Source organism: Saccopteryx leptura, chromosome 7 (genome assembly GCF_036850995.1).
Source record: "Saccopteryx leptura isolate mSacLep1 chromosome 7, mSacLep1_pri_phased_curated, whole genome shotgun sequence".
Lineage (NCBI taxonomy): Eukaryota > Metazoa > Chordata > Mammalia > Chiroptera > Emballonuridae > Saccopteryx > Saccopteryx leptura.
This window is the reverse complement of record NC_089509.1, coordinates 73,585,063-73,603,197: the sequence shown is the minus strand read 5'-3', so window position 1 is coordinate 73,603,197 and position 18,135 is coordinate 73,585,063. Positions and strand designations below refer to the sequence as shown.

The 18,135-nt window shown below is 32.7% G+C and overlaps 1 protein-coding gene across 3 annotated transcripts in view; it reads left to right on the top strand.

Moving 5' to 3' along the window:
* Positions 1 to 18,135, top strand: part of CALCRL (calcitonin receptor like receptor) — a 109,641-nt gene that overhangs the window by 73,548 nt on the left and 17,958 nt on the right. For all 3 annotated transcript variants that reach the window (XM_066345409.1, XM_066345407.1, XM_066345408.1), the window contains 3 exons: positions 336 to 446; positions 554 to 666; positions 2,106 to 2,197. In XM_066345409.1, the coding sequence (XP_066201506.1) occupies positions 336 to 446; positions 554 to 666; positions 2,106 to 2,197 (316 nt within the window). The remainder of the gene's footprint in view (positions 1 to 335; positions 447 to 553; positions 667 to 2,105; positions 2,198 to 18,135) is intronic.

Here is an 18,135-nt window from a genome sequence, read left to right as displayed (position 1 = left end):
TGTATACTCACGCACCACATAATGTTTTGGTCAACAGTGATGTACAGGTATGAAGGTGGTATGCTATATCACCTACATATGTAGTAAGCTATACCCTCTAGGTTTGTGTAGATCAACACTGTGATGTGGGTACAATGACAAAATCACCAAATGGTACATCTCTCAGAACATATCTCTGTTGATAAGCAGTGCATGACTATAGATTTTAAATGATGTTTTCATTTTCAGTAGACAGTCTTTATTCCATGTCAGTGTAAACTCATCATTAAGACTTTATGTCTTCGTGTATACCTAAGTGGGAGGTAGTCACCCCTAATTTTTATTCTCCCTTTAAGGCATTTACTGCAACAGAACCTGGGATGGATGGCTGTGCTGGAATGACGTTGCAGCAGGAACAGAATCAATGCAACATTGCCCTGATTACTTTCAGGACTTCGATCCTTCAGGTAGTAACAGAAATATACATACAATCTCCTTTACATGTATATAATATACCTTATATTATAATACAGTCTAACTAAATTGTGTTCTTTTTTCCTTTTTAATTTTAAAGAAAAAGTTACAAAGATCTGTGACCAAGATGGCAACTGGTTTAGACATCCAGATAGCAACAGAACATGGACAAATTATACCCAGTGTAATGTTAACACACATGAGAGAGTAAAGGTACGTAATAATTATAAGATGAAACAATTTACACTATCTATTCAAAAAGTTAGTGACCAATAGAGTACTGGAGAAAATGTAGCTAGCATTCTATTCCACTGTAAAGCATTTTCATAATATTCTTGGAGAAGAATAAGAAAAATATCTTTGTAGGAATAATTATATTTGATTTGTCATTACATTGAGGAAGCAGTTCTGCCAGGTAATAGTGTATTTATAAGTCAGTGTCTCGGTGCTGGTATTTAACATTTTTCAAAGAAAACACTTTAAAAATGTAGAAAATAGAAAATTTTTGTTTGTAGTGGAATTTCTAGAATTACATTTAGAAATTGTGCTTAAGTATACAAAGTAAGTCTTGCAAGCTTACTTTGCAAGACTGTCCCTCAGCGAAAGGCTTTTATTCTGAGTAGCTGTTAGGTCATTCTCATTCTCGTGCCTGCTTTTAATACCACACATTAAGTCAAAGTTAGTTACAGTTTGTCAGAACAGTAAAGCTTTGATAGAAAGTGTCTGCATATATTTATGTGTGTGTGTGTGTGTGTGTGTGAAGAGAGAGGCAGTTTGTCACAGTGATTAAAACTTCCTATTTCTGCACCTTACCAGCCATGTGACCTTCAGCAAGCCATACCCTCTCTCTGCTTCAGACACCTCATGTATAAAATGGGAATAACAATAAATCTACCCTCAAGATTTTCATGATTGACTTAATACAGGAAAATACTTAGAAAACTAACAAGCATATAGTAAAGCACTTGATAACTCTCAGCTATCTTTTATAATTATAAATCAAGTATCCTTGATTATTCAGAGAAGAGTTGAAAGAAAATTATTAAAATACAAAATAAAATGTTAGGTTACAAATAAATGGAGTACAGACAAATAATCGTAGGGAAAATGTCAAAACCAGGAGAAAGTTAGAACACATTTTTACAGATCATAGGCTCCTAAAGTTACCATTTGAGGTTTGCCTCAGTGCCTCTGATTTGTCAGAGAAAAATAGAAACCCAGCTAGGATAAAAAGCCTTACATGGCATTTAAGTATAAAACAAAAAGAAAATCATCAAATAGCATTTGATTTAAGATTCACAAAGTGATAAGAGTAAAAGTTGTCTACGTTCTTCAAAATATAAAGTGCTGGTTCCGTATGTTACAGGAGCTATATCAATAAAGTTATTTCTTCATATATTTAATATATAACTTCTAATTTTTTAAATGAAAAGGGCATACAATTTATAAGTGTTTACATCACTGGATGAATTTGCATAGATATTTTTCACTCTATATGTATTCGAGTATTTATTGGTTTGCAAGCTAAATGATATGGCTATCAGCTCACATGTTTTTTAAATATATAATTATCCTATTTAGTTTGATCTTCTACACATGTAGGGTTATAGTATTGACATGAGCCTTAATTTTTTTATTTGTACCAATTATAGACTGCAATGAATTTGTTTTACCTGACTATAATTGGACATGGATTATCTGTTGCATCACTGATTTTCTCACTTGTCATATTCTTTTATTTCAAGTAAGTACGTATGAAACATATTTTTAAATTTACCAGTTGTCTTTGATGAATGAAGTGTCATGTGCATGTTTACGTAGTGTGCTGATAAAATATATGAAATATAGATGTTTTGTAATGTTTGTTTAAAACAAATTGAATGGTTAAAATAATTTTAATATGTTGACTTTATCTTAACTTTGTAAAATATATAGAAAGGAGATTGATGAAATATCTTAAGCCTAACTTTACAAAATTAGTACACAATAAAAATGAAGTCATATAGTAAGAAGTAGCCAAAATCAGTAAGTAAATCTAAGTATATTTGCTTTGGAAATTGTCAACTATTATAGGACTTCTTAACTAAATTTTTAACTTTTTGGTCAATTTTAGTATCAATATACATGGTACATTATAGGAGCTGATGTTTTGTGTGAATGATAACAATTGTATTTAATATATATTATTAAAAATAATAATATCAATGTATTTTGATTAGATTGATTCCTTTTGCTGGTTTAGGGGATCATCATTATATGGTTAAATTATACCTTGAATCTCCTCCTCCACCTTCTCCTCCTTCTCCTCCTGTTCCTTCTCCTCCTTCTCTACCATTTCTTTTTCCTCTTCTTCTTCTCCTTCTTCTACAACCATTTTGGAACATTAGCAGCTTTAGAACCAAATAGAGTAGTAGCACATCAAAATAATGCAAATCCAAAAATTATCAGAGTTGGACGTTAGGTACCTGTGTAACTGGAGACCAACTTTTAGTCTATAGTCCATCAAATATGCAGAGCATATCATATAATACATGAACAGACCAACCATACCTCTCTTGGGTTCAAAATCATGGAATTTAGAGATTGTATCAGAATTACCATTTTGGGAAATCTGTACCTTCTTAAGAATCTAAACATCAGTTACTTGGGGAATCTGCAGGGAAATTATTAAATCAAATCTTTGATTTATGATACTATTTAGGCACCATTGGAAACTAACTAAAACAATTCCACTCTGAACAAATTACATTTTTAAATGCAAGATATTTTTTTCATAAATTCTGTAAAAAATTATCAAAATAAGTTGAAAAAATGTTTATTATAAAATATGGAAAACATTTCTTGAAGATAAATTTGCCATATTATGTTTTACAACGAGTTGCTAAATAGTTCTTGCTCAAAACAAACTGCCAGGTGTGTACTGCCTTTCTAATTAGTTATGTCATAACAGTTGCTTTTATACAGCTTATTAAAACTTGATTAATTTTGATATATTCTTAGTTTACACACTATTTTTTAAATGAGCATTATCTTTGGAGTTGGAAAGTGTGTATTATGATTGTCTAATAAATAAATAAATAATCTGGTCTAAAAATATGGAAAATAAATCATTTGCAAAGTGACCACTTTTCAATAAAGTACTCAGATCCACAGTAATGTTTTATTTATGCTAATTGACAGAGCAAAATTATGTTTCTGATGCTGACATACTTATTGGTAAAACACGACATAAACCTGGGTTAATATTTAATTTAGTAAGTTTAAAGATACAATCCAAAATTTAAATTTAAAATTTTCATTTAATATAATAAAATGACCAGTTTAAAAAGAGATGTGAATCACTTTTACTTTATTCCTAAAAATAAAATTTTTATAGTTTAAAAATACAAAGTATCTAAATTTGAAAATATGACTCTCTTGATATAGGAATGAAATGATGCAACTAATTGTCCTGTAATCTATGAAGTATTCTAGAACTAAGATTTTAGTTCAAAAAAATTGAATATCCACCAAACATATAAACAGAGAAATTGATTTAAATGTTACTAGTATTAGCTAGAATTCTTTTTTTTTCTTTTTCTTTTTCTTTTTCTTTTTTTTTTTTTACATGAAAACCCTACAGATTATGACTGAGTATAGAGTAGATCAGCTTCTACACTAAAGGGATAAAATAGAAATCATAAGAATTATTTAAGACTGTCTCACAAATTTCTTGAGAAAAAAGTTATGTTTTAAAAATTTCTAACTTTGGGGATAAGAATAAAACCCTTAATGACAATCAAAGTATAATCTTGAGAAACAAGGCTTGTATTTAAATTTGCAATATTTTTAAAATTAAAAAACAGTTCAAGCCTATTACTATTTTTTAAGTAAAAAAAGTCTATATACCTGTAATTCTAATATTCTATGGAGCAATTTCTTATATATTTCCAGTTTTATTTCACATCTATTTCTTTTTACAGTTTTAATTAACAATGCACTAATCATTTTAGCTATTTTTATCATTTTATAATTAATACTTTTTATGTCACTAAAGAGTTCTTTTTGTTGTTGTTTTGTTTTGTGACAGAGAGAGACAGAGAGAGGGACAGATAGAGACAGACAGAAAGGGAGAGAGATGAGAAGCATCAATTCTTTGTTGTGGCACCTTAGTTGTTCATTGATTGCTTTCTCATATGTGCCTTGACTGGGGGGCTACAGCAGACCGAGTAACCCCTTGCTCAAGCCAGCGACCTTGGACTCAAGCTGTTGAACCTTGCTCAAACCAGATGAGCCGTACTCAAGCTGGCGATCTCGGGGTTTCGAACCTGGGTCCTTTACGTCCCAGTACAATGCTCTATCCACTGTGTCACGGCCTGGTCAGGCTCACTAAAGAGTTTTTAAAACAACCATTTAATCGGGTAAATAATATTATATTTAGTAAATTGAAAACAGTTTATTAAATCATTCCTCTATTTTTGATCTTTAACATTGCTTTTAATTTATCCTATTAATAAAAAAATACTGTAATGGACATTTTTAAACATAACCTTTTCCATATTTTGAATTACTTATTGAGGTTACATTCCCAGAGACTTGGGATATTGTGATCAAAAGTTATATATTCTTTTATGGTTCTTTTCATTTGTTTTGTTTCCTTGTTTGTTTATTTTTTAATTTCTAAATTAAATTTAATGGGGTGATATTGGTTCATAAGAACACATACTTTTGGGTGTACATCTCCATGGTGTGTGAACTGTTCATTGCATTGTGCCCCTATCACCTAAAGTCAAACCACTTTCTGTCACCATATATTTGGCCCCCTTTGCTGCCCTTCCTCCAAATCCCCTCCCTCTGGTAACCACCATACTACATTCTATATCTCCTTGTCTCAGTAGTATATTCCACATATGAGTGAAATCATCTAGTTCTTAACTATTTCTGATTGACTTATTTCGTTTAGCATATTCTCACATTCCACCCCTGTTGTTGCAAATGGCAGTACCAGTCATCCCTGGCCATATTGCGGTTCACTTTTCACAGTCTCTCTGTATTGCAGATTTTTAAATTGCATATATCTCTTTTTGTATCGTGGATTTTTCGCTATATCACGTGATTTTGTTGTACATAGGTATTTTTATATATTTATTATTTTAATTTTTTTTTGCAGTAAAATAAGCATTTTCTAGCCTAAAGAATTGAAAGTGTTTTTAAGAATGTTGGAAAGTGTGTTGGGAGGGTTTATAAAGCCTTAAAATATATATAAATAATAGAATAAATATGATTGCTACTTCATGGATTTTCGCCTATCGCAGAGGGTTCTGGAACCTAACCCGCATGATGGATGAGGGACCACTTTGTATTTCATAGTTTCTCATGGCTGAGTAGTTTTCCATCTACTCTGTTTCGTATATATGTACATCTTCTTTATCCAATCTTCTATTGAAGGATACTTTGGTTGTCTCCATGTCTTGGCCACAAAGAATAATGCTGCAATGAACATGGGGGTGCATATGTCTTTGCAAACAAATGTCTTCTAATTTTGGGGGTAAATATCCTAGAGGGATTGCTGGGTCATATAGTAACTCTATTTTTAACTTTTTGAGGAAACACCATACTGTCTTCCATAGTGGCTGTATCAGTTTACAATTCTACCAGCAATGAATGAAGGCTCCTTTTTCTCCACAATTTCTCCCAACACTTATTATTACCTGTCTTGTTGATAACAGCCAAGCTAACAGATGTGAGGGTTATCTCATTGTAGTTTTGCTTTGCATTTCTCTAATAGCTAGTGAAGATGAACATCTTTTCATGTATTTGTTTGAACATCTTTTCACAAGAGAGGTATCTGTTCAGGTCCTCATATTTTAATTAGATTGTTTGTTTGTTGATGAGCTTTATGAGTTCTTTACATATTTTGAATATTAACCCCTTGTCAGAGCTGTTGTTTGCAAATATCATCTCCCATTTTGTTGGCTGCATTTTTTATTTGTTGTTGGTTTCTTTTGTTGTGCAGAAGCTTTTTAGTTTGATATAGCCCATTCATTTATTTTTGCCTTTACTTCCCCTGCCTTTGGAGTTAAATTCACTTTTTATGGTCTTGAAATAATCATCTCAAAAGTATCTTAAAATCAGTATGTTGGAAACAAATTCACAACATCTACCTTTTCCTAACCCAAAGCATTTTTTTTTCCACCATGACCCATCATTTTTTTTTTTTTTTTTTGTATTTTTCTGAAGCTGGAAACGGGGAGAGACAGTCAGACAGACTCCCGCATGCACCCGACCGGGATCCACCCGGCATGCCCACCAGGGGGCGATGCTCTGCCCCTCCGGGGCGTCGCTCTGCCACGACCAGAGCCACTCTAGCGCCTGGGGCAGAGGCCAAGGAGCCATCCCCAGCGCCCGGGCCATCTTTGCTCCAATGGAGCCTTGGCTGTGGGAGGGGAAGAGAGAGACAGAGAGGAAGGAAGGGGGGGTGGAGGAGGAAGTGGGCGCTTCTCTTATGTGCCCTGGCCGGGAATCGAACCTGGGTCCCCTGCATGCCAGGCCGACACTCTACGGCTGAGCCAACCGGCCAGGGCCCATGACCCATCATTTTTAACAATACCACCTGCAAACTAGTTTTATTAGCCAGTAATTTAGGAATAATAAGAGACTTCTTAATTTTCCTCCTACCATTCTTTCTTCATACCCTGTGATTTAGTCTTCTAACATACCTTCAATCTATTCAGTTTACTTCATATCTTCTGCTACCACCAGCAGTCTTGTCTTAGCAGACTCAATGTTTACTTTACCACCTTTATTTAATTTTAAACAATGTAGCCTGAACATTTTCAATGATTTAGACTATATATAGGTCTGATTTTGTCTTCTTTTGCTTTCAAAACTTTAGACTTCTTATTGTAATTTATTTAAAATCAAAAACATTAACTATTCTGTTATTGAATATTCTGCCTAATATTTCCCACTCCCCAGCATAGTGAATGTATTCCTTTCAGATATAACCTTTAGCATCATTTTTTTCTCAGTGAAATCTTCCTGAATTCCTTATTGTAGTATTTCTTATTTCTGAAACTGCAACTTGTTACAGTGGACATAAAGTAAGACCACCAACTTTGCAAATTTAAAATTAATACAGCTGACACCCTCAGACAAAACAATCTCTCTCTCTCTCTCTCTCTCTCTCTCTTTCTTTTCTGCATATAGTAGCCCAAAATGTTTAAGCACATTGCATTTCTGAAGGACATGAAGTTAAGATGTGTATAGCAACTGTGCTGCATGCCAGAATCAGTGGTCAGAAACGGAACAAGAGTCTCATAAAATTCCAAGATTTATGTATGGCCCCAGACAAGATTGAATTTATCAATGATATAAATATAGTCTTTAACTAATCTCATAAAACCAAGTACAAAATTAGCAATGCTTCTTCATGAAAGAGTCTATGATTTAACCAAACAAATGCTTGCTGTGAAATAAAGAAGTAATAGTGGGATTGCCAAGTGAAAACAGTGCTACAAGCTTGAATATATCAATAAATGCTAAGTATCTGATTCCAAATCTCTAATCAGACCAGTCATTCACCCTGTCTACAATGGACTGAATTTGTAAAAGGAAGAGTAGATGTCATTTAATTGGCTTATCAGGATGGTGAAGAAATTAAATAAAGTAATGCTAACTGATCAGGGAATAAAGATATCAAGAATGTTAAACCAAAAATAAAAAAGAAAGACAAAATATGAGGGCACAATAAATGGCTTCAAGAATCCAAATTATGCCTGACCAGGCGGTGGCACAGTGGATAGAGCATTGGACTAGGACTCAGAGGACCCAGGTTCAAAACCCCGAGGTCACCAGCTTGGATGCAGGCTCATCCAGCTTGAGCGTGGGATTGCTGGCTTGAGCGTGGAATCATAGACATGACCCCATGATCACTGGCTTGAGCCTAAAAGGTCGATGGCTCGAAGCCCAAGGTCACTGGCTTGAGCCCAAGGTTGCTGGCTTCAGCAAGGGGTCCCGGAGTCCCCGGTAAAGGTACATAATGAGAAAGCAATCAATTAAAAACTAAGGAGACGACTCCCATCTCTTTCCCTTCATGTCTGTCTGTTTCTCTCTTTGACTCTCTCTCTGTCTCTGTCTCTCTCTCTCTCTCTCTCTCTCTCACACACACACACACACAGAATCCAAATAACTATGGGAATAAAGTAAATAACGTTGTGATAAGTTTACACAAGAGACGATTACTAGAATTATTAATGGGGTAATCACATTGTAAAGTATAAAAAAGTCATATCAGTATATGGTACACCTGAAACTAATATAACCAATATAACATTGTATACCAACTATACTTAAATAAAATATAAGTTAAAATAATTTTAAAAAATCCAAATGACTATAATTGGGAATAGAGTTTATATAATGACATAGGAAAAAAAAAATTTTTGGCTTGATTTTAAAAAACTCTAACAGTTAAACAAAATAGAAAGAACCCCAAGTTGACTATTAACTTTCCTAACACTCAAGATTTTCAGACAGAAATTAGACATCAACCTATCAGCAGTTGAAAATGAGTGATTTTTATACTGGGTTCATAGCTGGACCTAATGATCGATGATGTTATTTCCAAGCTTAAGTCTATGAATGAGTAGTAGTAACTTAATAAAGATATATAGAATGAAATTTTTGAAATTAAAATACATAATTTCAGTATCAGGTAAGTTAGCATTTGTGAGTTTTTTGCAGGCTAAAACCATCTACACAGATAACTTTATTATTGATTAAGAATTGAAGGAAATCTGGTTCAATATGTTTATTTCTATATTTCTGTTTCTTGGATTTAAAAGACCAACTACTATTCAATCAATACTCATAAGTAAGTTTATTTTGTAATTAAGGCTTAAAAATTAAAACCAGAATTAATTTATATCTTCTATGGAAAACATATTTTAATGATATTTTAATTAAATTTATTGGGATGACATTGGTTAAAAATATACAGGTTTCAAAAGTACAATTATATGATACATTATCTGTATATTGCAACAAATGGAAAATACTTTTTAAACAATTAAAATCATATATATACATAATGAGTGCTTTAGCTTTAAAGAGATAATCTGTAGGCTCATATCTTTTTTAAAAGAGAGACTAGAAATTTACTAATTCCCCAAATATTTTCTCATGTTTCACATATAAATAAGCCTTTTTTTTTCAAAGAGTGATTTCTAAAACATCAAGAGCCCTGTATGTGATAAATGCTTGAATCTGTTTGCTACATTTGATGCTTTAAAAATAATGTATAACATGCTACATAGGCAAAATTTATTAAAGCTAATGAGTGTCTTGCCAATATATGAAATTAAAATTAAAATTTTAAACTAATTACATTGCTTTTACTTAAAGTATATACCAAATGTACAATTAACAGTTTATTCAATATAGCAAACTAAAAAACAAACAAACAAACAAACAAAAAACCCTTTAATGATGAGTTAACATAACAGGTGTGTATTAAACTTCAGGTGTAAGCTAATTTTAATTTAATGTAATATAGTGATTAAAAACATGGACTATATTCAAATCTTGCCAATACCCCTTATTGAAAGTATGGACTTAGCCTGATTCTGATTTTAGTAAGTTTCAATTTCTTTATAATTGCTCATAATGTTTAAAATACTGAGCAAAGAAGACTCAAATACTACCTGGCATGTAGGAATTTCTCAATAAATGGTAAGAAAAATGCTACGATTAGTTTTTCATTAGACTATATGAATCAAGAAGGTACACAGACTACACTATATAGTCATCTAACATTGCCCCTTTATAATAGTAGTACAAAGTTAAAAGAAAAAGAAAGTTATTGCGGAGTTACAACAAAAAGCTCTGGAAAGACAGAGGAAAGAAAGACTCATTCTAATTCATAAAATCGGAAGATTCCTGAGGTGATAATCTCACTGAAACAAGTGTTAAAAGAATGGGCAGGATTTCAAAAGGTAGATATTGTAAACCACAAGAACTGAAGAGAATATATAGTTCAATATATAATTTTATGTATGTTCTAAATAGTTAAGTAAATTATCCAGGGTTCCTCCCAATCTGTGTCCTCTCTGGCTTAGTAATTTTATTGGACTTTAATTGTCTTTTAAAAATGGAGAATTTGAACAGAAAGAAGAAAACACAAATTAATATTTCCTTCTTGTTATACATTATCAGGCTTAAGGTAAAACATGAGAACCCTCTTCAAGTGAGACCCAAATAATTAAATACTTTTTCATATGTCTAGACATCATTATAGGAGAGTGGTTAAGAGGACATTCTCTACATGCTCTCACCTTGTCCCTTGTTGCATAGCATAAAATAAGTTCTTTTGTTTTTTAAATCTCACTTTTGCATCTTTAAATCCATATATTATTAGTATCTATATCATAGATTTGGTATAAAGGCTGCTGAGATATATATGCAGCATTAAGCAGAATGTCTAGATTAGAAAACATTGTCCATTATTGGCATAGTTATCACTTATTAGCCCATTAGAAGACTATTACATAAATATTTAGCCCTGATAGGCATAGTATACCAGTAAGCTCTTTAAACACAAAATTAAAGATCAGATTTCTAGTTTTATATGTGCCACATTTATAAAGAAGTTGTTATAATGTTCATGTAGGAAACCAGTAATGAAAGAAAAAATTTTTTTCTTTTAATAATTTTATTTTTTTAATGGGGTGACATCAATAAATCAGGATACATATATTCAAAGATAACATGTCCAGGTTATCTTGTCATTCAATTATGTTGCATACCCATCACCCAAAGTCAGATTGTCCTCTGTCACCTTCTATCTAGTTTTCTTTGTGCCCCTGCCCTCCCCCTTTCCCTCTCCCTCTCCCCCATCCCCCCATAACCACCACACTCTTATCAATGTCTCTTAGTCTCAGAAAGGAAATTTTATAACCAAATTAGTATAATATTATCAGAAAAAATGTGCTAGGTAAGCAAGTCAAAAATAACAAAACTGTTTTTATGCCCACAAAATGCCATGTAGCTTACTCAGAACTTGAATCATATTAAAGAATTCATAGTCATTTATTTTAAGACACTTTTAATATATACTTCTCAGAAGTATCTACTAAAATAAGAAAAACCACTATCTACGAACTATTCACTAAAATGAGAAGTAATGAAAAGTATCTCCCACAATTAGGGTTATAAAAACAGAATCATCTCTGCCTTCTTTACACATCTCAGAGCTTAGCAAAGACTTTGTATGTAGTAGTAGGCACGTAAATTTTTAAGAAGTGATGTATGAACTGACTTGGAAGCTTATTTGTAGCACTGACTTTCCCATGACTTATCATGACATTGGACAAGTCCCTTGTGTTTGTCTGGCCTTTGTTGTCTCCATCATCAGAATAAGACTCCTTAAAATTCTAATCACTTAGAAGTATTTATGTGAAACAATATCGGAGACTGATGCGAGACTGAAGTCAGACCAAGGCCGCCTCAGAAAATGTTGAATTGAATGGTTAATTAAACATGTGCATGTAGTCAAGAGCAATAGAAATATTAGCTTTCTTCCAACTAATTCCTAGAGGAACTGATGTTTCACAGAAAATCATTGTGTATAAAAAAGTGATTCAATAGCTCCTTTCTGCTTCTTAAACCAGCTCTTTATCCTAGAGTCATTCTTGCTTGGTCTTTGGTAGAGATAACATTTATTTTTCCCATTTGTTAATTGAGGGTCACTGATCTAGCCTAATAAAAACCAAGAATTATACAAAAGTTGATTTAGGTTATAGTTATTTTTTATTTAGACAGAAAAAAATATACCACTCATCTATGCTTTAAATTAAAAACAGAGAACATGAAACACTATTTACCAGATGCACTTCAGTTTTATATTAGAGCTAATTAAAGGAAAGAGTCAGAGTGGGAGATAAAAAGAAAGGGAAGAGAAAGAGAACTTTGGGATTTGCCAAGCCCTGAAAGGCAATGACTCCAGTTCATAATGATCCTTGGAAAAACATAACAGAACCCTTTAGATAAAAAAAAATAAATACACTTTACTGGAATTGGTTATAAATTATAGTTTAATTACTGATTAAAATCTGAGAGCATAGCAAATCTTGCGCTTTCTTTCAACCCAGACACAGGGCTTCATCTTTTTGCATATAAAAGAGTGCATAAAATATCTGACTTGAATGAAGAAAATGTGGTTCTTTTATTTAATATATTAATTTTGCTGACATTTCACACACTGATTTAAAATAATTTTAAAGGCAAGTGGCATATTTATGACCATACAGACAATGATATTATTTCTATCAAGTTAAGATAAGGTCCTAAATAAAATTCAGCAAAAAAAAAAAAAAAAGTCTGTCTAGTTGGTAGGCCAAAGCTTTGTCAACTTAATAAAATAATCCTTCAATGTGAAGATTTTTGTTTTTCAGGACAAGTGACCTAACCTCTCATCTTTTATTATTTAGATCATAGCTGAATATATGTAAACAACACTGTGAACTTTTATCTCATTTCTAGTTTCTTCATTTATCTCTTGAATTAGAACAATTATAGTTATCTTCTTTAAACTGTAATTTATCTTGGCTATAGCTGGTTGGCTCAGTGGGAGAGCATCCACCCCGCATGTGTATGTCCTGGGTTCAGTTTCTGGTCAGGATGCACAAGAGAAGTGCCCATCTGCTTCTCCACCCCTCCCCTCTTGTTTCTCTCTGTCTCTCTCTCACCCCCTCCTGCAGCCATGGCTCAATTGGAGCGAGTTGGCCCTGGTGCTGAGGATGGTTCCACAGCCTCCACCTTAGGCACTAAAAATGGCTCCAGTTGTAAGGGAGCAATGCCCCAGATGGGTAGAGCATCACCTCCTAGTGGGCTTGACAGGTGAATCCTGGTCAGTGTGCATTTGGGAGTCTGTCTCTATGCCTCCCTTCCTCTCACCAAATTAAAATAAATAAATAAATAAATATAGATATAGATATAGATATATAGTTTATCTTCTAAAAACTGTAATGATTCAATCTTTAAATTCACTTTAAACAAAGCTAACTATTTAAAGAAATTCCACAGTGAAACATAAAGAACAAAATCTTAATCTATAAATTGTACCCTGATATACCTTTTTTGGCAAATCAAAACTTATACTTAATTTTTAAAAAAAAACTGACAAATTGGTACTGTCAGAGGTTTGATAATGGCTGAGTTCAGAAATTGTCATCTAGTGGTCCTGGAATAACAAACCTCTTAGTACCTATCCAGGATCATCATTGCTTTCTCAATTCTAGCATATTTCACTCAATGGAAGGTCGTTATGCACTGTGATTCTGAGAGAGAGCCTATTCTGTTGTATGACTTCCTCCAGCTTGACATTGGCTATTACTTAAAATAACTATATTTTTCATGTAATAGTTTATTAGATTATACTTACTGGGACTATTTCAAAATTTAAGAATTTTAAACAATGTGGTAAAATATGCATCTCCTGCAGACTGAACATGGTGAGAGCTGAATACATTCTTATTCAGTAATGCAAGTCTTGGTTGGAGAGCTTTTTAAAAACGTCCATTGTAATTATGTAATGAAGGCATTGCATTTCCACCTTAGAGTATCAGATTTGAATAATGACAGAGTGATGCAAGAAGTAATGAATTTACTCTAACAAAAACCAGTCTGACTATAATGTAATTGATATTACTGGCTTATGGAGAAGAGTCCCAGGAATAAAAATATAAAGTAAATAATTATATTAAAGAATTTGAACTTATTTTAAACAGTAAATTTGTTATTAAAAGCTAAAACAATATTAAATATCACATATTTCTATTGATATTTTTTTCTTATAAGGGTATTTGATCAATTTTGCTTGAACAGTTGAAACTAAGTACTACTTAAGCATAACTAAATTTTCCTAGGAATAAAATGACAAAAAATAGCTAGTGACCCATTGTTTGGTATAAAAACTGTTTACTCGCTTGAATGGATTTAAACTTTGTAATTTAAAATACAAAACATAAATAATACAATATTTTACAATACAAATAATACAAATTATCTCCTCAATGTCATAATTTATTTTGCAAACTGAGTTTTACTCCTGCAGACAGTTTATTTTCATATATATGAGGAGAAAGTCAAAGTAAACTCTCTAAACTGCGGCATCTTCTTACTAATTAAAAAAATCAAAAGCCAAGAATGACTGGATATTGTGTTAACAATATTATTGTGTTAACATTTGCTGATGGAACATTAACATGTAATAAGAGATTATGAGCTTTAGAATAAAATTCCATTCCATAAATCATACTCTTTAAATTTGTTTCCTTATCTTAGAATGGGAAAAACAATATGGAGTTTTGCTTTATGCTGTGTTAACATTGTCTGTCCTTCTTGCCCCTCAAGCCTTTTAAGCTTTAACAATAACTTTTTTTAAAACTTTGACTCAGTATGGCTTCTCTGCTGAGAATGCTTTTTCTTCCTTATCTTTTCTGATTTCAGATCTTAAGTATTCCTCTCACTCTGGCCACACAGTCTTTATCTATTTCTTAATCTTATTTTAATTTCTCAAAAGCATATAACAGTATCTGGAATTACATTATGTAATGGATACGTCTATTTACCCTCCACTCTCACATGAGTAACATGAGATCAGGGTCTTGCTCTGTCTCATTCACAACTGTTTTCCCAACATCTAGAAGCTGTGCATAATATATTACTTATTCATCAATAAATAGTTATAAGTGACTAAATAAATATTATAAGAGACAAAAGCCTTATTACTGTCTTAAAAACTTCAAAATTCAAATTCAAAAGATCACTTAATAAGATTGTGACCTTGAGCAACTTACCTCAATTTTATTAAAGAATAATGATACTTCAAAGGAGTTGCTAAATGAGATAATAACTATAAAGTCTAATCTTTATGCCAGGAATACTCTAAGTACTCAATAAATAGTGGCTGCTCTTAATATGAATTTGATCTCTAACAGGGTGTTTTTTGGAGCGTAAGAATCACAAGCATTCAGAAAGCCTGTTTCTTTTCTTTGTTTCCTGTCTATTAGATGAAAATGAGTTCTTGTACTAGGGCAGTTTATACATGAGAGAAAATCAATTGGCCCCACAAAATGAGCATGTCTTGTTACTTGTGTAGCTCATACTCTTATGTTATATTGAATGAGCAGCCAGAGAGGCCGGGGCTGGGGAGGAAGAAGCATGATGGAGCAAGACCAAACATTTTCTCCTCCAGAGGGATTTTCATTGAGCACTTGGATTGAAACACTCTGGTACGCTTTCTAATCTGGCCAAATGGATCACTACCAATCTCCAAAAGAAAGCCATTTGATGTAGGTTATGTCTACTCTGTGTCATACATAATCAAGTGACTCCATCAACTCAAGGTTTTTTTCAGTAGACAAAAGATAGCCATACTGCTTGGCTTTTTAATACAGTTATTGCTTTCTGCTTATTGCTTTTGACAGTGTTCAGATTTCCTCTTGGATACATAGATAATGCTTTCTTGGGAAAATTTCTGAGCATCTGATAATTAAATTAGACAAACTAACATAAGAAAGCAGTACTTGGTAGGCGGGACTACTTTTATATTGCTTGTATTTCCTCTTAGTTTTGCTCAGGATTAGTATTGAGGAAAGTAGTTTGGAAATTTCTCACTCATGTGAAACCAAATAGGAAACAAAGACAAGTATTTTTTCCACAGAACACTCTGAATATGGGAGCAGAATAACTTGGGGTCAGAGTGATAATGGAAATGGTAATTTGGAGATAACTGAGAATGATGAGATTCCTTAGGAAGACAATTGAGATATGGAAACTGGCTCTCAATGTTAAATTCTTATGTTTTATAACAAAAAGATGACAATTTGCTGTTTCATTGTATTACTGAAAACATGGGCAGTTTCATATCACTATGGTGAATGTGGATGCCATTTTATTATTAAAAAAACACTAGAGAACTTATTAAAAGCAGCCATATTCAATAACTATGTTAAAAATACTAGCTGAGTGTTCACCACGTTAGATATTTTGCTATACACTAGACATAATTAATCTCATTTAACCTTCCAGTCAGTCCTATAAAGTACTACTGTTATCTCTATATTACAGATGAGAAACTGAGGATTAGAGTTTTTAAGCGACTTGCCCAAAGTCTTACTGTTCATAGGTGGGATAGTCCAGATCGACTCAGGCTTTAAAACCCACTCTGATTTGCATGTATTGATTGATACTACCTGCTTTTAATTATTCCAAAAGAGAGCTGAAGGGCATAGTTATATTACCATGAAATATAATGGTTTTGTTCACACACTTATACCAATTGCTTGTCAAAAATGCATATTGAAATAATTTCTAAAATAACTGTTTGTAGAGAATATAAAATTAAAACAATCCAGATCCACAAAGTCCATTTTCTATTCTGTGGTTATGCTAGGATAGTAAGGGATATTATAGCATTTAAAGAAAGTAGAGAGATTTTTTTGTAAAACATTCTTTAAGCCTACAAAGCACACTTTTTATAATATTGAATAAAGTAAGCACATTTAAAAATTTAGAGTAGGTGAAATTGGTTGTACATTAATGTTTATAAAAAACCTGAATATTTTTAGGGTTCCATTAAAATAAACTAGTATGTTTTCCAAGGGCAGGTTTTGGTTTTCCTTTCCAAGTTGATTTTATTTGTACTAATATACTGACATGTGTTAGTGAACATGTTTGGAATAAAACAGTATTCATTGCTAGAAAAATCTGAGCCATTTTACCAATAGACATTGATAGAAAGCATATGTCAAAAGAACATCTCTCTGCACTTATGTTAGACAGAACCTGGAGGGAGAAATGGAAGAAACTAAAACAATAGCAATAGGCTGATCTTGAGGACATATTGACACAACACTAAGTGAAATGATTTTGCAATGGTCCAACTCATTATAAAAATATGGAATGCTAAACTGGATATTCAGGGTTTCTAAAGTGGGTATTTAGTTTGAGTTTATATAAGGTAAATTATTTATGTTGACTTTTGTTTGGATAATTTTGTGAAAAATTGTATTGAAATGATTTTATATATGTTCTTAAGTATTTGAGCTTGATATTAAGTCATTCATTATGATAAGATTTTATTCTATTCCTTTAGAATTTTGTCATAATATGGCATTGTTTGTGTCTGAAAGGGAAATTCAGTATATTCTTTTATGACTGTTTTCACGATAATCACATCTTTAGAAGAGACTAGGTAACAGCAGTTCATTTTTAAGTCCTTAATTTTTAAGCTAGATTGAGTTGGGAGCAGAGTCATCAGAAAAAAGGGAATTCTTTTTTTTTTTTTTTTTTTACAGAGACAGAGAGAAAGTCAGAGAGAGGAATAGATAGGGACAGACAGGAACGGAGAGAGATGAGAAGCATCAATCATCAGTTTCTCGTTGTGACACCTTAGTTGTTCATTGATTGCTTTCTCATATGTGCCTTGACTGTGGGGCTACAGCAGACTGAGTAATCCCTTGCTCAAGCCAGCGACCTTGGGTCCAAGCTGGTGAGCCCTGCTCAAACCAGATGAGCCCGGGTTCTCCGCGTCCCAGTCTGATGCTCTATCCACTGCGCCACCGCCTGGTCAGGCAGAAAGGAGGGAATTCTGAGAGGAACAGAAACATAAACTGTCATAGAGAAGAGAAGGAAGTTTAA